Genomic DNA, 20,920 nt, shown 5'->3' with positions numbered 1-20,920 from the left:
GGTATCAGTTTATTGCCTGGATGACAGACCAGGGGATCTACAGGCCAAATCCACAGACAACTCAGCCAACCCACCTCCGCCTTGCTTCAAGTTCCTGGAGAGGTTCCCAAAATTCAGGCCAGCCTACGGTGTCTCCAGCTGAGGATCCACCCAACCACGAGTTGTCCAAAACCAGCATTTGTTTCTCAACCACCAGACACGTCCAGGAGATGCTGGACTCCCAGACACCCCCAGTGCAAGGCTGATGATGCAAACTGGGCCGTGGTCTATTCTGCTCATCCCACCACTCTGACACCTGTGGATTTGCACTGATACCTGTTCATCTGCACACACACACAGATGCACATTCATCTTCACCGTGTCCCCATGGTGTTTTGTGTTATCAGAGAGATCACAGAGCCCTGAACAAGAACAACTACAGGAGATTTTTCCTCTGACCTTCTCTATTTGCTCCCTGGCTCTCAGAGCATCCTCATGTACCTTCCTCTTGGAGACAACCACAGCTTCCAGCAACTCCTTTACTGTTTTTCTAAGGGGTCCTGGCTGAGATGGGAGGCAGTGGTTGTCCCTCTGGAAACCCTCTTGACTGCAGAACCACCAAGCAGACACTGCTACATACTTCGGTCAGGGGGCCAAAAAAAAAAAAAAAGACAATTAAACCCCCCCCATAATGCGAATACTTTATTATCAATGAGTGACTGGTATTAGCTTTTTGTCTGGGTATTAATAATATTTCAAAAAACCATACATCAAAATTAGGGCTTTCTCCTATTTTTGCTGTATAATTTTTCTTTTCTTTTTAGAAAAAAAAAAAAAAAAATCTGTATTGAAAGAATTATATAAGCCAAAGTGCATTTTCTGGTTTTTGTCCATATACACATTGCACCATACATAAATAATTACATTGTAAAAATGACTCCATAATTACAAGTATAATATATATTTTCATATAATATATAAAACTTTATATTAAATCTAGGTAGATGATATTTGGGATAGTCTGTGTCTTCTTTTTTTTTAATTTTTTTTCCTCTTTTTCCTCTCGTCAGAGGCTGACTGCTATCGATTGTTACTGAGTAGAATCTCCAGCCAACAAGGACACGACGTGATGAACTGTCTGGAGTAACAGGGCCCCCAGCCCTTGGCGAAGCTGATCCTCACGCTGTTGGGGTCGTAGGGCCCGTCGGCGTAATCCAGCTCGGCCACGTGCTGCAGGAGGCAGGACTTCTCATAGTCAAACACCTTGATGGAATATCCCGGCATCACCTTGCGCACGATCAGAGTCCTACAGTTGGGGATGTCCAGTGTCGGGGAGTTGACGAAGATGGGGTGCTCGCTGCGGTTGTAGGCCCACACGCCGTCCGGTTCTTTGCTCAGTAAAATCCCGTATCCGATTTTACTTCGAGTCCTTCTCACAGTCTCGCTCCTGTTTTCCAGGTTTAGCTGTCCGAGGCAGAAGCCGTTTCCTTGAGGTAGGTCATAAAAGATACTGACAGACTGTTCGTACACTGCGTAGAGGCGGCCGACGCGCGTCCGGTGCTCCCAGTAGGCCACGTTGCACCAATGGCTCCTCTTCACGGCATCGGGCGACGTGCTGGCATCTGGGGGGAAGCAGAGGAAGAGTCAGGGTTTGCTGTGGTCACCTGGGGAAAGACCAGTACGGGGGGGTAAGCAAATGGCTTGTCCCACCCACCGGCTTTGCTCATATGGGAATGGAACTTGTGTTCAACCCAAAGCTCAACTTCAACCCAAAGCTCATCTCTGACCCAAAGCCCACCTTCAATTACGTCAAATGCTGCCACAAAACAAGCTCAAGCAAAGGCTGGTGACCACCCACCAGGTCCAATCGAGCTCAGTGCCTCTAATTTCATGTCCAATCCTGTGTCCAGCAGCCAGGACCCTGAGAACTACTACCAAGAGCCACTACAGATATTCTACCACTGCAACCCAGCCAGCCCTGAGCTTGGTGGGTCCCCAAGCTCCTCCAGCATTGCTGTGGTGATGTACCCCCTTTTTGAAGGCCAATTTGTGTTGAGCTGTAACACAGGGCATGTCCATGAATTGCGTGGATGACTGACCAGTTATCTCAGCTATGTAATATTCTTTGACAGGGATGCTGACGTTCCCATGGGGAACGTGAGATCTGAGGAGGCATTTCATGCTGAGGGGCAGTAGTTGCTATGAACTATACATGTCCTCCTACAAAACCATCGGAACGCTCTGCAGAACAATGAGAAATGGCTTTTCTTTCCAGGAATTACATCCAAGGAAGACAGGAGGGATGCCGACTGCCAAAAATCTGTTTAAGTTATGATGCCTCCAGAGTGTATGATGCCTCCAGAAGGAAGATGGGAACTCTCAGGCCTAAAAAAGCCCCAAAGAGGGCGAATTAACCTCTTGCCAAGCAGCACTCCTGCTCCTACCACACCAGTTCACAGAAAACCACCCTGGGATTTCCAGCAAGGAGCTTCCAGCCAGCCCTGCTCCATCCCACATTAAGCTCCCTGACAATGCAGCAGGCGCCCGTGGCCTCCTGACCCCTCTGCCCTCGCGCCGTCACCTCCCATTAACCGCGCGGGGCTGATGCCGTTATTTGGCTTCAGGGACCCCACTGACACGGGGTCTCCAGCACAGCCCCACTTCTCTTCAGGCTCAAATGACCCTGCAGGGGGACAGGCTCTCCTCCCCATTAACCAGCTTTTGAATGAAGCAGCTTTGAGTTTAACTTGAGTTGTAACTGTACAAATTTAAGGGGAGGGAGACTGAAAGGACAAGGGGGTGGGGTTTTCACTGGGTGATGCTCGTCATCTTGCACCAACCCCTTCAGCCATCACAGGTCTAAACCACCCCAAAAATGCCAGATCAGTCGCTTACTCCCCCCATCATCTGTTCAAATAATTTTTAGGACCCAGCCAATGGCCCCTGTTCAGTTTAATGCTCATTTTATTCAGACCTGGGACGGAGACCCCCCCAGCAATCAGACACCAACCCCACTGGGAAAATAAACACCACTTCCCTACATTTATGGCAATGCTCCATGGAAGAACAAGCCAACAGCTTCATGCTCCCTAAATACTGGAGGTGATGTCCTGGGCCTTCTAAAGGCATGGGAAAAGCCCTGACAAGAACTGCAACTTTGATGACACTGGTGGTATAAAGTTTTAGAACCTCTCTGCAGTATTTCTGCAGCAATTGCAAAGATGATGTTAATCAAGTTCATGGCACTGACACGAATCTGACAAACACTCTTATTGAACTGAACGTTACTGAATCAAGACCATCTTTAGCTACACCTGTACAAACCCCTGAAATCAACAGTCTGGCATGGGCTAAAATCTTTTGACCTTCATGCAGACAGTTGTATTTTGCTCCCTGAAGCCCTGTTTTCCAGGAACTGGCAAATATTTTGGCAAAATCATCAATCTACACCCACCCTGAAAACAGGGAAAGGTTTTTTGAAACCTCCTGCTTTCATGCATCCAAAATAACCTTATTAAAATCCCTTCCACGCAATTTATGGCATATGCTTCAGTCCATCCATCCATGCATGCATCTCGAGGGGCGTAATTCCCCCTGTCAAAATGCTTCTCATCTCTGTCACCCTGTCACAGCTCCTAAGTGGCACTGCCAGCTCAAAGAACCCCTGGAGATGTCCTGTGCTCTTTCACACAGGCGAGGATGCAAGTTATAGGTACCTGCATATCAGGTAACTCAAGGTTTCCTTTCCACCCCACTTCTCCTGGCCAGGGGTGAAGAAAGGCTTTAAAAAACACACACCAGCTGCAAAAGCGACCTGCCCATGGCTCACAGGCAAACAGAACACCCTGAGAGGAGACAGTTAAAGGCTGATCTGAAAAACCTCTGCCTGCAGAGAACTTTGGGCAGGTCCCTCTTCTCCCCAGGCCCATCCATCACCGCCCATGCTGGCTGCCCCGTGTCGTGGTGGGTTCCTTCTCCTTCTTTTATCTCAGCCAAAGCCTGAGAAGCTGAACTCATCTAGCAGCCCTGAGATGAAGCAAACACTTCAGCAGGCCCCAAACACACGGGGGCCTGTGCTGTGTCTCATCCTCTGCCAAGTCTTAGTTTGGCCTCCAGCTATTCGCCACCATCACTCAGCCGACAGCCGACCATGTCCTCTGCCTTTTAAATAAATATTCCACTTTTCCTCCTCTTTTTCCACACTGTCCTTTATGCACAGACAAGAAAATCCACTTCCCCCCCTTCTCACTCCCCCTTTTCTTCTGGAACAGAGGCAGGCTTGTTAGCTTTCTTTTTGAAGAAAGAAAAATATTTGAGTCCGGCAGTGCCTCCCTCGATGGTACACACAGCGTTTTGAACAACTATCATTGTAGGCAGCTACAACTTCTCCCAGCTACGTTTAGGCTGGCGTCAGGGCTATCTCTCCCATCAAAGCCACTTTTATTGATCAGATGGACCAGCTGAAACTCTGGCTCTTGTTTACTCGTTCCTCTGAGCCGCCGTTTCCCCCGCCGCGGCAATGCCTCGCAGCAGACACATCCCCAAAGGAAAATCAAATTATTTAAGATTAAAAAAAAAAAAGAGATAGGAAGCAAGATGGAGAATCAAAACCAGAACTGAATGGGAAAAGAGTCTTGCTATGGCTCAGGGAGAAGGAATCCGGGTATGGGAATCAATGAAAAGAGCAAATTCTGTACATCCCTGTGGCGTTCGCAGCACTGCTGCTTTCGGTCCCTGCAGTGTGGAGGTAAAGAAAATAACTTGAGGTTTTAGATTATTTGTGACTTGAGAGTGCTCTATGCCAGTAAAGTTCAAAGCAGTGCATTAAAAGAGAAAAGAAAGATGCCTTTTTCCAAAACAAAACCCTGCACTGATGTTGCACTTAAAAGCAGGATGGAAAACATGGGCAGATCACAAAACACACCATTAAAATCTCTCTGATTCATGCTTTGGCTCTTCCCAAGCCACCAAACCTCCTCTCAGCAGGTCAAATGGCCCCCACAACATATGGCTGCAAGTAAGACCTTGCTGCTTAAGGGAAGAGGGCTGAGAGGGGGAGTTTGCTGTGGTACTTTGAGGAATATTCCCATTTTTGCACAGATGAAACAGTCACAAGTGGTGCCGTGTTGTTTTTCCAAGCAGAGACCCTGAGGAAACGGGTGATGCCAGCCCTCCTTTCCTCCCCAAAACCCCAAACCACTCTCAGGGGCTTTCAAAACACATTTAAGATGGCCACACAAGTTAAAAAAACCCAAAACATTGCATACTCCAAACATGATGGGGACTAGAGTGCCCAACCGGGCACCTGAAGAGATGAAGCAGGACATCCAACGGTGTCCTTACCCCCTATTTTCATGTCCTACCCTCCTGTACACCTGTCTCAGGGTAGCATACTGCTCCTCTGGCCATGGAGCTCAGTTACACCCTCTCTCAATGGTTAAGGTCTTTATTCAGTTTCATTCTTTAGTATTAGACAGCTGCTATGTCTTTTTTCTCCCCTCTGCCATAGCACAGACACATGCTGACATGACCCACCCCACAGGAGCATGGCAGAAGGATGGTTACAGCCACACAGAGGTCACTAAAACAAGGTCCAGATAAAAAGCCCAGCACAAAACGCACACACATTCCCCCAGAAATCTTGTAACAGTTCACTGGGGAGCCACTGGCTAAAATAATCCCCCATTAATACCCTTAAAACAAGTTCCAGGATAAGGAAGGGGTTAAAACTTTCCACAGCAGAAATGGAATTTTTATGGCTCTGCAAAAAAAGAGAAGAAATTGATTGTCAATCTGCCCCAGCAAAGCTCACCACCATTTTCGTTAAGCCAATACACTTAAAATACCTTGGCCTTACACATTTCAGCTGGAATGCATCTCTGTGGCCCCCTGGACACCCCGTGCCACCACCAGCCCTGGCATGAGACCCTACTTAGAGAGAAGGGGAGAAGCTGAGCAGATGCCCTGGGGACATGTGGCCACAAACTGGCCACCATCTGGCTGTCCATCCTCTCTAGGAGCAGTGGGCTGGGACTTTGAAGGCACCTTCCCACCCCCGGAGGAGCTGCAGCTGTTGGTGAGCTGCTCAGCCAGCAGCTCCTCTGGCAGCCCATGGGAGTGCTCCACCATTGGCTCCACCATCTATATTTCAGGCAACAATTAAGCTGCAAATGAAGGCAGGAGGCTGAGCAGGACCTGGGCTGCCATCCTGAGGTGGCCCTGGGGACACTAGAGGAGCAGAGGAAGCAGGAGGTTCTCCATCCTGTCCCCCAGCAAAAGTCGGAAAGTCCTGACAAGGACAAGGACAGTTTAGTCTCGTTTTCTAATAACTCTTTGTTTCTCTGATAAAGCAAGAAACTGTGTGTTACAGCAGGACAACGAGCTTCTTCAAAGAGATGGCAGCTGGGTGCAAGCAGGAGGGTGGGCTGCCCTAGGCTCTTCCTGGACCTTCTTCTTAAGGCCCAGAATGAGCTGAGGATCCTTACATGTCTCAGCCTCAACCAAGACAAACTTGCTCCCTGATTCACAGAGACCGACCCTGAAAAAGCTGTCACCAGCTCCCCAGCTAATGACAGAGGTCAGCCACAGGGACAGCAGTCCTAGACCTTCCCCCATACTGGAGAGCATGAAACTCTCTCCTGGGTGCTGGTCTGCTCTGCTGAGAGACATAAAGATTCAGCCCAGCTCATGTCTCTGAATAAGAACATTATTTCATATTAAAACTAATGTGGTGTCACCACTGCTGTGGCCAAAAGGGTCCTAACTCCTCCAACCCCAGCATGGTTACTAGCATGTTCCTCATGTTGGACATGGCTGTTGTGCAGTCACCAAGACCAACTAGTTAATCTGGCAGAAAACAACACCAAAGAAAGCACCACGACAGCTTAAAAAGAGCCCTCACTACCATCATACCCACTGCGGATCTCTATGTTCTTACTCCTCATCCTTCATCTCCTCCTCTTCCAGCTTCTACCTTGGAGCAGAGCTTTAGTGCTCCTCAGTCTCCTTCCGTGAGCTGATTTAACTCATCAACCCAGTAGATGATTAACTCAGAAGAACACTTGTGCTGGGCTAATTCATTAAATGAGTTCAAAAAAAGGGTCTGATGGGCAACAGAGCCAGTAGAAGAGGTGTGTGGAGAGGCCTGGGGGGAAGGGGGACATTACCATGGCAGCCCAAGAAACAGCAACACAGGGCAGGAGCCAATGCCAAGAATTAGGATGAAAAACAATTTTCTCTGCATAAAAGAAACCGCTTTGCAAAATCATCAGCTCATGCTCATTTTTTTTATATCCCTCAAAGAAAAACACACGGCATGTTTAGTTTTGTAAGCCAGCATCAGTTAGCTTTTTTTCAAGCTGAACTCAAGGAGTTTGTTTCTGAAGTCCCTTCTCTGGCCATTAAACACTCAGTCCAGAACATGACTTGAAGGTATTTTAGCAGGTTTTTTTTTTCCCAGCTCCCCTGCATGGTTTACAAAAGTCTTTTCAGCCAAGGGTGAAAAGTCTTAGAAAGCAAAAAAAAAACACCTGGAAAAGCCCAACTCAGGTATTTTTCACTGACATTTTTATGTGTTACTCCTAAAAGCCAACGTTTCCAAGAGATCTAGGTGTTTGGACTTTTTTTGAGTGGAACAGTCCCCGTATCATCTCTTGCTCACAGTCACATTCATTGCTTCAAAGTTCCTGGGCTGGGCACATAACTGCTTTATCTCCAGCATGTAAAAGTTAACACAACAATGTAAATACATCTTCAAAAGGAGCCCAAAACGTAATCACCTACATGGGCTGCCAATTATGAAAGCACCAGACCTGTCATCAACCAGAATTTGGCTGAGACTTCTCCACTGTTGGAAACAAGCCCTGGGTAAACCCAAGCTTGACAAAAATCCTGGCACCACGCTCGGCACCTCCGGGAGCACCCGCAGCCCCCTCGCTGCCACCCTGCACCCCAACCAGCTGAAGAAAGGGGGAGAGAAACAACCTGGTGAAGGACACCGGGGATAGGACAGGGGGAAGGTCTCCATTAACTGATCTTCTGTAAAATCAGGTTTGCTCACAGTCTTCTGTGCACTGTCTCACTGGGCTTGGCTTTTTTCTGCTGTCAGCCTGGGGGCAAGAAAATGGGGAAAAAAAAAAATCCCTTTTTTTTTCCTCCTTTGTAGGTTGAGAACTTGCACGTTTTCGGTTCCTCCAAATAACTATCTATACACAATCGTTTTGTTTTTTTTTTTTTTTTTCTGCCAGAGCCTGAAAAATGCAGAGAATCTGGGAGAAATCACCCCATAAATCACCCCGACAGCAGATTTCCCTTTCAACGTCCAACGCTCCCCTCCCTGCGCCGCTCCCGCCTGGCTCTGGGCCAGCCCTCGCTATTAATTAATCCAGGGGCTGGTTCCTGCAATCCTGGCTACACCAACTGCATCTGACTGGGCTGGTGGGGCAGAACCTGGACTGGCCAAGTCCTGCTGGACCTCCTGAGCTCCCTTTCTCCCTTTTCAAAGCCGTTTGGGCTTTGCAGAGCAATTTTAGGTGCTCTGTGAAATCCCGACTGATGTCCTCGGGGAAGGGAAAGAATCTGCTCAAATGGGAACATCCCGCAGTGGAGAAGAGACTCTGGAAAATGGTATAAATAAATAATAATAGTTCTCACTCATAATGGAGTTTCGGCTGAGGGCTTCAAAGCATTTTAAAAGCAGCAACTAATTAGCAGGTCCCTCTGAAGAGAAACAGGAATAACACCACTTTCCACCTCCATCACACCTCTCAGGCAGAGCACACTGGGTGTTGGCTGAGCCTGGGAATCATCTTAACTGGAGGGTGATAGTCCAGAGGCACTAGGCTTGGGCTGTAACCTAACCAAAGCCCTGCCTGGTTCACACCAGCATTAAATGAAGGGGTATATACTGGGGTGGAGTGGACGCTGAGGTGATTTTGGGAATGCTGAGTTGGTGAGGACATTGCCAAAATGGCTGCAGCGATGCTCCTGGAGATGCTCAAGTCTCCCCACTCCCAGCACTTGCCAAATGCACTGGAGCATCCCTGGTGGCAGCAGGACCACTGACACAGCACAGGACACCCAACACTGACACCTCCAAAGAAAAGCAGCAGATGAAAAGAAAAGGCCCTTTTCCCCCTCTAGTTGTTAGATAATACCAGGGCATATCAGGGCTGCCCTGAGTGGGCCACACAGCCAGCAGCACACCAGCACCGCTCACCCTGCCCTCAGCACAGCCCCAACCGCAAATCACACCATAACACCCCAAATTTGCCATTTCCAGAAGGTGAACACTCAGCAGTTCCCCTACCCAAGGCCTCCTTTGGATGATCCAGGCTGGTCATGTAACACCTGCCCTAAAAAGCCAGCAGCAAAGCTGGAAACTTTGGGCTGCCAGCACAAGGCAGATGAAGCAGGCCACCCCTGTTTCTATTTCTGCTAACCAGAAAATGAGAAGAGATGCTTCCTGGGTGGAAAAAATCAAAGCAAAACCAAATACGACTTCACTATCAAGCATACTTTGAGGGCCTGAAGTTGTGCTCCAGCCCAAGCTGCTCCCTCCAGAGGGAGGCCATAGCCAGCCTGGTCCCACTATCGCATCTCCGTCAGATTCAAGCCAGGGGTGTTGGGAGTGGAGGCAGAACGACGTGAGAAGCAGCGAGAAGGCTGAGGAAGCCCAAGGCCACCCTGATTTCTGTGAAGCAAGGGGGCTGCACAGCCACAAGCAGCATCCTCGGGAGCAGACCGAGGCGCTGGAGACAGATGTCTGTCGGCTCGATGCCAACACCACCGCAAATATCAAGGACTGCGAAAGCTTGAGGGAACTATCACCAGCCTGGAAAACAAGCGGCGACGGAGGAGTGCCGGGCTGGGGAGGCTCCCTGGGGGCCACCAGCAGGAGCCTGTCAAAGGTTTTTCCTCCATATGGGCTGGGAATGAGCCGCTTTGCTCCTCCCTGGGTGCAGTCTGGCCACTAGATCCCAACCTGGGACCTCTGAGAAACAAAAACCTTGGGCTTTCACCCCAAATCCCCGCTGGTACCTCCCAAACCCTTGCTGCTACCCAGATGGGCTGTGGGTCCCTCTTCCCACCCCATTCTTTGCACCTTAGAAGGTCTCTGGCCGATGCCTCCCCTTGCCTGGTTATTCTCCCCCAGCATCCTTAAAAAAAGGCACTTTTTTCCCAGCACAGTATCAGTGCCCTCACAGATATGGGAAGCAGACAAAAGGTTGAGAATGAAACGGGAATTCAGGCTTTGTTCTCACTGGCCCAAGCACAAGATCCTGCTCCTGACAAAGCTCTCCCAAGACTCCTGAGCAAGAGAGGGGCACAGCTACAGCTTCGTGGCTGCCACCGTGTGTCACGCTGCCTGTGGTTGCTTCCAAGTCCTCTCTCGTGGCAGATTTGCCCATGTTTTACAGGGAATTAAAGGATTTTGGGTGCCAGCTTGCCCCTGGTGAGGAAAACAATCCTCCCCACCCTGGATGTGCAAGCCAACTTGGTCACACTAAAAGGATAAACCTGTACAGGAAGGTCCTGGGGCTCAAATGTGTTGGAGAGGAATTACTAGCAATGGGGACAGCGTTTGTACACAGTGTGAGTGGCCACCGAGGCAGGTCCCCAGTCCCACAGAGCTGGTGGGGAGCATGGGGATGGCTCCTGTTGGGCCAGGAGGAACGTGCAGAGGGATGCGTGCATGCGTGTGCACCCACACTCGCCAGATTTTCCGATAGCTGGTTCATGGATTTATCTGTAAACACTTCCTGGGTCTACTCCAGCCCTTACTCCAAGCGAGCAGCTTGCTCCACTGATTGCTGGTGGCCAGCATCCATGGGCTCTTATTCCCACTTCAAGCAAAGACTAAACAATGACTTAAGCATCTCAGGATTCTGTTGCTGGTCCCTCATATCTGCCATGGAAGCAGTGAGGATGCCACGCTGGCGCCTTCTGCTTCAAGGGAGGACCTACACCACCATGAACATGATGGGTAACAATCCTTCTGTCATCTGAGTGCCATGGTGGATGCAGTGGGAAGGGTGTCCTGACCCTTTCTCTGTGAAATCCACAAATTTGTAATCCAGAGGAGCAGATGCAGCACAACAGCATGCACTTCTGGTAGTACAGGCTAAGATCACCCACCCAAAGACCAAACATCATCTTTTTCCCATCCTCACTGGAACAGGGCTGTAAATCTAGAAATCAAGAAAATCAAGAAAAATTGTGCAAAGGAGAAGCAGGGGATGGGGGATGAAAACCAATGTATCTACAGGAGATGTGCCACATTCACAAGCATTGCTGCAGCCTCCAAAAGTCCCCAAAAGCATCTTCACAATCATCTCCCAAATGACAAAATTCCTAAGCCTGTATTTGCACATGGAGAGTGGAGGTGACTCATGCTAATTACCCTCACTGGCCAAGAAGGAGTTGTTTTCATTTCTAAAAACCACAGTTTCTTACAAAAAAAAAAAAGGGGGGGAAATAGGGAAATACCAAAACATACACACAACTCCATGGGATACATCCTGTCCTGTTGCACTAATATGAATCCCAGACGCCCCAATATTCCAGCTTCACTCAGGATGTTCAAAGAGAAAAGGATTAATGAGTTATGGCACAGACATGGCCAGAGACACACAGCAGAGACGCTGCCACCATCAGCTCCGGGTCTCCTCATTTCCAGTAATGCTCATTCAACATAACCCAGCTAAAGAAATTTGTGGGTGTAGGAGCAGAGATGAAGAAGGGTCTTCGTTCAGATTAAAAACCCTCCCACCTTTCTTGCACAAGGTCTCCTCTTTCTTACAGGGCAGCTGAAATTTAAAAGCTCTTTTCAGGGCTGGCCTTTGCAGGGCTCGTGGCTACAACTCCTCCACCAGACGCTTCAGGCAGGGGGGGCAAAGCACAGGCTGCACTTATAAACTCTGCAAATTCAGTACCAAAGTAAGTGATTTTCCCATCGAGAGGAAAATGGGAAGGAGAGCAGGCCGGGCTCTTTGTAAATCAAGGACAGGGAGATTAACAGAGCATGAGAACACTTTGTTACGGCTAAGGAGTCCAAGCCTGCAGACCTGAGCACAGCCAAGTGCTCACAGAGAAATGTCGGAGTCTTCCCTTCCCCCTCCAGGGAAATTGATTTTAAAATATAAAACAAGCTGTTGGGGGGCAAAGACACTTGGTTTTATACATTAAAAAGGCTGCCTGACAGCAGCCTAAATGTCAGCAGCCTAAAAGAGGCTCATCCCACTTATCCAGTCTCGTACAGGCCATATATATACACACATAAAATACTCACATGGATGCAAAGAACCCCCTGTAAGAAAGTTGAAGTGAAAATGAGTGCAAAATCAGAGTCAACCATTTTACAGAAACACATTCACAAAGCTCCAACGAGCAACAGAGTTTCCACTTTGGGACAAGTTCTGCTCGTTATTGCAACATTTCTGACTGTTCCTGAAGGGGCTGCAGATGATGTGGAAGCCTCAGTGTCCAGCCCTGGTATTTGCATGGTACAAACAAACCAATGCTATCAACATTATAAACTCTGTCAAAGTTCCTGCATTAGAGATCTTTAAATTGTTAAAAATAGGAAAGAAACTGCACAGTTAACATATTTTATAAAGCTGGGTTAAATCAACATCTGCAAAAAATATCCCTGTTAAACGGAATAGCAGGATTTCATTAAGTAAATTGCAAGTTGGCAAAAATTCTGAAAGAAAGGGAAAAAGCCACAGCCAGGCCTGTAATTTAAACCTAATTTTAACTGTGACTGCATGACTGCAAGAGGCTGCTTTTCCAAATGAAAAAATAAAATAAAGCCTAAAAAAAAAGTACCTGTTCCCCCTGCTCCCCACCTCAGCACAGCACAGTGTCTGCAGTCATCACATGGAAGAACCCTTCCCCAGGGAGATGAAGGTGGAGTGGGACCTGCTGCCAGCCCTGCATCCTCTATATCAAACTCACCAAACCTGCAAAAATCCAGGATTTTCCACCCTGGAAGGGCCCAAGTGCCTGTACAGCACTGGGGGGGGGGGGGGGTGAAGGGTGATGATGTCTGGGGAGCCCTGGGAGCTGGATTAGCTCTGGAACCCCCAACATAGGAAGGACATGGAGCTGTTGAAGTGCATCCAGAGGAGGCCACAAAGAAGGCTGGGGAGGGACTTTGGACAAGGGCCTGGAGTGACAGGATATGGGGGAAGATTGAGATGAGATCTGAGGGAGAAATTCTGTGCTGTGAGGGCGGTGAGACCCTGGCCCAGGTTGCCCAGGGAAGCTGTGGCTGCCCCATCCCTGGCAGTGTTGAAGGGCAGGTTGGATGGGGCTTGGAGCAACCTGGTCTAGTGGGAGGTGTCCCTGCCCATGCAGGGGATGGGACTGGATGGTCTTTAAGGTCTCTTCCCACGCAAATCAGCCTGGGCTTCTACAATTAGATAGGTCTGGAGCTGCAGCCACCCCTGGCATCACTGGAGCAGGCAGGGAGCAGGCAGGGCATTGCCCTTCCAGCCAGTTTTCAAAACCTGCTGAGCACCTTTCCTGCCTGGAGCAATTCAAGCAGGATTAGGAAGCCAGGCTCTTTCCATCATGCTGGCCAAAAAGTGGGGTACTGCTGCAGAGACATCCCAGAGGGAACTGTCCTCTGGGGCCACCTCCTCCTGGGTAACACCCAGTCCTGGGCACTGGGGGTCCAAATATTAGCTGTAGAATTACAGTAATTATGATTTTCCACCCAAAAGCTCCACTGTCCCAGGGAAATCACCTGGAAGCAGCACTCTGGGATCAGCAGAACCATGTACTCAATCTGCTGGCTTTGAAAGTAACTGCTAAAACCTCAAAACAAAACCTAAAAATGACCATTCCAAGATGCAAACTTGAGAGCCCAAGAGGAGACCTTTAACAAAAAGACCAATTATTTGCTTACAACGTTTTGGCTTAGCTATTTTTCCTGGCACTTACGACACCCGAGTTATTTTGAAGGGCTGTTTGCTTCATGAGGAGCAGAGAAAACAGTGATCCTGTTTCCTTTCTAATCTAAACATCCGTTTGCCGTGCAAGGAAAAAAAGAGGAAAAAAAAAAGACACAACCAACCCCTCTGTACCTCAGGAAGCTCAGAGAAAGGGGTGGTGGGTGCCAACAGGGAGGGGAGTGAGCAGGCACCCAACCCCTGCCAGCCAGCACAGTGAGGTTTCCACCTCCTGCCATCCAAATGGGAATCCTAGATGAGATACTAGGAAGAAATTCTTGGCTGTGAGGGTGGTGAGAGCCTGGCCCAGGTTGCCCAGAGAAGCTGTGGCTGCCCCATCCCTGGCAGTGTTGAAGGGCAGGCTGGATGTGGTCTGGAGCAACCTGGTCTAGTGGAAGGTGTCCCTGCCCATGGCTGGGGGCTGGCCTAAATGATCTTCAAGGTCCCTTCTAACCCAAACCAGTCTGGGATTCTGTGATCCATCCCATCTCAGCACTGAATGAAACAGAACAGGTGATCGTGCTGATGCAGAGGTGCAGGACTGGCTAATCAGTAACTGCAAGGGCAGGGTGAAAGTGCTGGAGATGCTCATGTCTCCCCAAAAGCCACCATACAACAACTGCCTCTGTCTTGTATGTCCCATATGTCAAACAACCTACAGACCCCAATGCCAGCTTCACCTGAATCCCCAAACCTCACATCAGGAGTCCCCAAGTCATAAACCAAACCCTGCACGGAGACAAGACCTTGCATTTGCAATTGCTGTGCCTCCAGCAAGGTGCCTGCTGCCAGGGCTGGGTGCCTGTGGCCTTCCCCAAACTGGTCACCCTATTTGGGGGCACACACCTCACCCCCAGGACTCATGTTGTTCTTGCACCACCCCCTCCCAGCTATGCTTTCCACCCTTTGGTGAGCTAAGGGCCAGCTTGCTGTCATGTTCCTAAATTTCCTGACTTTTGAGGACACAAGCCAGGTCATTAACATTATTTATAGGTTCCTGTGTATGAGTTTCCATTTGTTTGTCTGCTTAAAAACAGTGAGGTGAAAAAAAAAGACATTTCTGGAGGTCAGACAGTTAAAAAAAACAACAACAACAAAACACGTCCATGGTCTGATGGACTGAAAGGATCAGCAGCTCCTTTGGAGACATAACTGTTTCCTTAAATGCTTATTGTGTAAATATTTAAGCTACTTTATAAAATTTTTACAATGTACTTAGGAAGCATAAATCTCCCCAGCAGAGCCGGGCAGGCCAGCACAGCGCACGCTTAGAGGCTTTAGGAACACAAACAGGGACATTTCTAATGCTAATAGCTGGACCTGAGAGGCCCTAAGGTCACAATCCTCCAGAAATAATTACCAGTAATTACCAGAATAATCCCCTTATTCACCCCAAAATGGAGCGTGGTTCTGTACAAGGAGTTGTTGCAGTGAGTGCTACTCCAGGCTCTTTGTTATTAAAATATTTATTTGGGGTTACTGCCTGGTTGGTGGGGTTATGGAGAGAAGTCCTGACATTTTCCTCGTTGAAATGAGGCACCAGATTTAGCACCATACAGCTAAAAAGTATCTTTAAGTCTAAAATCAACCATTAACACACATCCATTGCAAAGACTAAATTATTGGGTTTTTTTCCCAATACTATGTGGCAGGTTTGAAACAAAGCTGACTTCTGCACCCCTCCATGACACAGGCAACTGCAACCAAACCAGTCCCAACCACCCAAGGCAGCTGCTCTCCTGGGGATTGTCAGCAGAGATGAACTTCTCCAAGGTGAATATTCCCTTACATTAGAACACAAAAAAAGTAGTTTTGCCAACTGACACATCTGCATTCAGGGTGGTTTCCATATGGAAAGCTGTGCAGCTTTATGAGATTTGCTTGGACATGGTGTTTCTCAGCTCCAGTTCTTCAAAATAAATGCAGATCTTCCCATCTATCATAGGAAACAACATCAACAGTTTCTCCCCAGACCCCTACTATCATTTAGGTGTGTTTGAGGCAATGACAACACCCAATGGAAATGGGGAACTGAAGTTTATTCACTTTGCAAAGCACAGCTTTCTGTTGTGCATGATGAAGTGCAAAGAAAGTCCGGAAAAAACTTGGATGGGAGTTCAAACACTAATGTTTTAAAGATGAAAGCACGCTCTTCGATTAAATGTTTAAATAAAGTTTTCTCGTACTAAATCATTTAAACATTTTCACATTCCTTGCATTTTGAGAAGTGCTGCTTGCTTTCATTTATTATCCTAACCCAGTGCCCTCAGCAAGAGACCACAGCTATTTGAGGCAACCTGCTTTCTGAAGGGAAAGTTCTTGCAGGACAGTAAATATTCATGGTGAGCAGGGCAGCCCAACTCTTATTCTCCAACCCCCACTTGCAACCACCATCATATTTTCCTCTTTTTCTTACAAATGAAGTCTTCCACACATGGGCAAAGCCAGGTTCTGCTCCAAAAATTTACCAGAAACTCAAAGTAACTCAACTGACTTCACCATGGTTGTATTTAGACAGCTGTAGCTCAGAGCAGAAACTGGCCTGGGCGTTCAAATTGTCTTTTTTAGAAACACTTGGGCCCTTCCAGTCTGCCGTCAGGGGTGAGGTCAGCCTTACTCATCCCAACATGGGTGATGGCTCTGCTATCAGCACCATGAAACAGCTCCAGTAAGTTTAAAATTCACTTGTGATTCCTTTTAACCCTGCACCTAAAGGAAAGGTTTGGCCACAGATACTTTGGCCATCCCCTGCTTCTCAGCAACAGCATCTCACCAAGGTCACTTTTATGCTCACAGACAACACCAATGGCAAAGAATCCAGGGCCTTGCTGCCACCTTGATGTGAGATGCTGGAAAAGCGTTAAAGTGACAATGGAACCATGCTTGGACCACACACCCCTGGGATGTCTCCTTCACTGAGGAGCCCGTCTGAAGTCCATAAATTTGTGCAGGTACAACTCCTGCAACCACAAAGCACAATGCTCAAGCCCTGCGATGCAAACAAGGTCTACCCTGCCCTCTCCCAGTCAGTGCTGCAAAGCTTGAAGGAACAAGTAACCACAGAGATCCTGAATAAATGGAGATACACTTGCCATGAGGCCACCCAGAGTAGAAACACTAGAAAAGTTTTCATCGCAGGACAAGGCAGCAGTAGCAGAGCAATGGAAATGTGAATTTCTTTTAAAATAAAGCTTGATAAACATCATGTGGTTTCCAAAGACAGAAGGTAACTGGGCTGTTACCAGCCTTTACGTTCTTACTTCCTTGTAAATCCATCACCAAAGAAAAAAAACAACAACCCAGACCCAAGGGGACATTAGTCTTCTTGAATCCCAAGTCCTGCTCAACGCTCAGGGTGCCCTGGTGGTTCCACCCCTGCTGTACTCCACTGAACCTCTCCCCACGAGCTCACAGGGCTGTTTAGTTAAGTGTGTCCCAGCATAAAACTCCGTATTTGCTTTGGCACTATTCGTTTAGAAGGCCCTAAAACCCAAATAAAGTCCATTCCCCTTTCTGTGTATCTCCAGCTATTGACACTGCTCATGACCAATTTGCAAAACCAAACAAATGCGCCTTGTGTAATGGAGCTGGAAAAACAATCAGGAAGGGGCTGGAGATCTGCTCCCAGGTTCCAGGGGAAGGCTGGAGGGGGTGGCAGCCCAGGAAAAGATTACAAGAAATTCAACTTTTACTCTGAAAACAACAGGCACTATTTCTGCCCATGACATCACACTCATGACCACTATTAAACAATGGAGATAGTCCAGCACTGGTTGAAGTTGCAAAAACCTTGCTGTTCGTGTCAGTGGCCAGTGTGGTACATTTCCCTTTTAAAAACAGATTATTTTGTCTTATTTCACATGCTTCATGGCCACCCAAGTCCTCTCCTCTGGCTCAGCTGACACCAGGATAAATCACAGCATCCTGGGTCCGTGTGAGCAAGCCCAGACCTTTGTGGCTACAACCCCCAGCATCAAATAATGAGACATAAGCACTTCTGGGGCATAACTCATCTGACTTTTAGACTTCTCCCTTACAGAGAAGATGAACTGTGCCCTACAAGTGGCTCTTTCTCCCCCATCTGCAGTTAAGTGTCTAGAAGAACAGCTCAGACATGAACATCTGTATTAACTCATGATAAATGTGAGGACTGCTACCAGACAGCACCAAAATGGCCCCAAAAAATTATCAGCCCTTTCATTACACGCAATAGCAACATCTCACTAAGAGAATTCAAATCTTATGGATAATGTGTCCTAGATTCCTCTGGCTATGAAATCAAGCTGGGGATGGACTCTGAATATAAATACATTAGAGGATCCTTCTACCTGCAGACACAAAATTGATGTGGAATTGGTGGCATTTAGTTATACCCATGTAACTAAAGGATGTCTTCAGTCTTTTTCAGTGTTGCTGAAAACAAATTCCCATGCCTTGAAGAAGGTAAAGGACATCTCCTGATGGTCATTCACAGCTGAAAACTACACACTCCAGCTTTGCAAAAATTCAAAGAGGCTGATACAAGAGTAAATGGACTGTTTGAAGGAACAAAGTGCTGAAAAAGCACAAAGTTGTGGTGTGCAGGAGGTGGTAAAGATACAAGATTCGTGCATCCACACTCTCAGAATTAAGTTTTAAAAATAAGAGCTGCCATTAACTTCTCTTGCAGCTTCAGGGGGCCTGTGATGGCCAAACCCTGGCTGCTGCCAGACAAGAGACCTGTCCCAGCCAAAAAAGGGTCTCTGCATCAGCTGAAAAAGGGTTTCCTCTTGTGTGCCATGCAAAAGCCAGAGCATAGATTCTTTTTTAGTCTAGTTGCTAAGAAAAACATCTACAAAAATAAGTCCTGCTTGCACCCTCCCTCAGCACATCATTGTTCTTCTCCACAGCCCAGAGAGGAGCCAGAGGATGGGGTGAGAAGGGCACAGCTCCCTGGCCTCAGCCAGACTCACCTGGGTTCAGGTTTCCTCACATACCCCAAAACACAAAAATGTGCCTCATGCTGCTGGTTAAGCTGAGCCAAGCTTCTGGCAGGGCTGTGTTTGGGATTGAAACAGGATTAAAAAAAACAACAAACCACATCAGTTTTGACCCAAACTCAAGATCTTGTGCCCCCTGAACCTGGCAGCTCTTACTGCCATTTATTTTGTCTCAAAACCCAGGGCTCCTTTGGGAAGAGGTGGGATATTCAGCGCCCTGCGAGACACCCAGCTCCCCACCTGACACTGGATGTCTTGCTGGACATGTGCTGCCACAGCCAGAGCTTCTACAGTGCAAAGACAAGGTGACCAGAGCTTTTAACACCCCAGAAACCCCAAAAGGACAGGAGCCTGTTCCTAAGCCTTGGCTGCACATCCCATCTGTGTCTGGAGACGAAGAAGCCTCGGAACAGCGGCAGTCGGAGGCTCACACAAATATAGCTGCAGGCATCTTTCCGACTGCTGCAAACTCAAGTTTAAAAGCAGGATGTTTGGCTGAGCTGCTCTTCCCTCAAATAAACACCCACAACCTTACTCAAAACAGAGAGGCACCACTCTGGGAGTACTCAACTCGCTTTATTTAAAAAAAACAACAACAAACTAGCCCTGATTTCCCCCTCCTTGCTCTAGGAACACCACCAGGACGGATGGTACCTTGGGAAGGAAGCAACGGCCCCAAGGAGGACACAGGCATCCCTTTGCAGGGAGCTACCAGGTGGGGCTAACGAGAAAAGTCATGTTCCTGAAGCCCTGAGATGTTGAGAATACCTCCTTGCATCACAGTCTGCTTCACTGCACCAGAGAAGTATTTCAAGGTACCAGGGTGATCCGATACCTCAAGTCTGCATCTGTGTACAACACTTGCTCCTGCCTCTGCAGCACCAATTCAAGTCAGTCTCTAAAGCACCAAAGATTCTCCAGTCACATATGACTCCACACCATTCACAGTGGCAGCTCAGGAGCTTCACACCAAAGAGATGCAATCCCATCCCTGCACCCTCAGTTATGATGGGATGAAAACAAAGAACTCTGGAAAACCATTTCTGCTGCCTACATGTTACAGGCCCTAGAATCATGAGATCATTTTGGTTGGAAAAAACCTTGGATAAGGTCATCAAGTCCAACCATTAACCTACCAGAACTGTCAAGGCCACCACTAAACCACATCCCTCGGGACCACTTCTACATGGCTTTTAAATCCCTCCAGGGATGAGGACTCCACCACTGCCCTGGGCAGGCTGCACCAGGGCCTGACAACCCTTTCAGTGAAGAAATTTTTCCTTACACAGTATTTCACCTTAACCACATAAACACAAGCATTAAATACAACTTTAAAGGAGAAATAAGTAATAAAAGCTCCAAGGTGAGCCTGTGCCGCTTCCTTCAGGTCAGGGCACTCACCCAGGCACTGAAGAAACCCTCTGGTAAGACTTTAAGTCACCTCAGGTAACTGTGCTCACCCTCACCTTCTGCAGCTGCATTTTTTTTTCCATCAGGTCCAACTGGAACCATTTATTTTCTCATCAAGCCCCATCTCTGTCCAACCTCTCCTCTGATCAGGGCACATGGCTGCATGCATCCTGGTGGCCTCATCCTGCTAACCCTCACAGCTCAGGGGTACCCAAGCACCCCATTAAGTGAGACACTGCCTTGCACTAGGATCTGGAACCTCAATTCTGCAGGGAACTGCCAATTCCCCTTTGTCATTTATGGGGCTCAACCACAGCCAGCAGAGATCCCTGCCTAGGTGAGAGCCCAAGCCAAGGTGTTAATCCTGATGTGGAAAAAAGCTAAAGCTTTTCTTTAAATTAAAACTTAATCTTTAAGTTGAGAGAGGGGACATTTAGATTAGATATTAGAAAGACATTATTTTGCTGTGAGGGTGGTGAGACAGTGGCCCAGGTTGCCCAGGGAAGCTGTGGCTGCCCCATTCCTGGAAGTGTTCAAGGCAGGTTGGATGGGGCTTAGAGCAACCTGGGCTGGTGGGAGGTGTCCCTGCCCATGCAG

At 48.0% G+C, this 20,920-nt stretch overlaps 1 protein-coding gene across 1 annotated transcript in view; it reads right to left on the bottom strand.

The window, feature by feature from the left end:
* Nucleotides 1–668: 668 nt before the first annotated feature.
* The window catches only part of SMAD6 (SMAD family member 6), a 41,470-nt gene continuing 21,218 nt past the window's right edge, over nucleotides 669–20,920 (bottom strand). The window contains exon 4 of the mRNA XM_051628954.1: nucleotides 669–1,601. Coding sequence (XP_051484914.1) covers nucleotides 1,060–1,601 — 542 coding nt within the window. The 3' untranslated portion in view covers nucleotides 669–1,059. The remainder of the gene's footprint in view (nucleotides 1,602–20,920) is intronic.

The sequence above is a fragment of the Apus apus genome, chromosome 10 (genome assembly GCF_020740795.1).
Source record: "Apus apus isolate bApuApu2 chromosome 10, bApuApu2.pri.cur, whole genome shotgun sequence".
NCBI lineage: Eukaryota > Metazoa > Chordata > Aves > Apodiformes > Apodidae > Apus > Apus apus.
The sequence above is the reverse complement of the archived record's forward strand: the minus strand, read 5'-3'. Positions and strand labels throughout refer to the sequence as shown.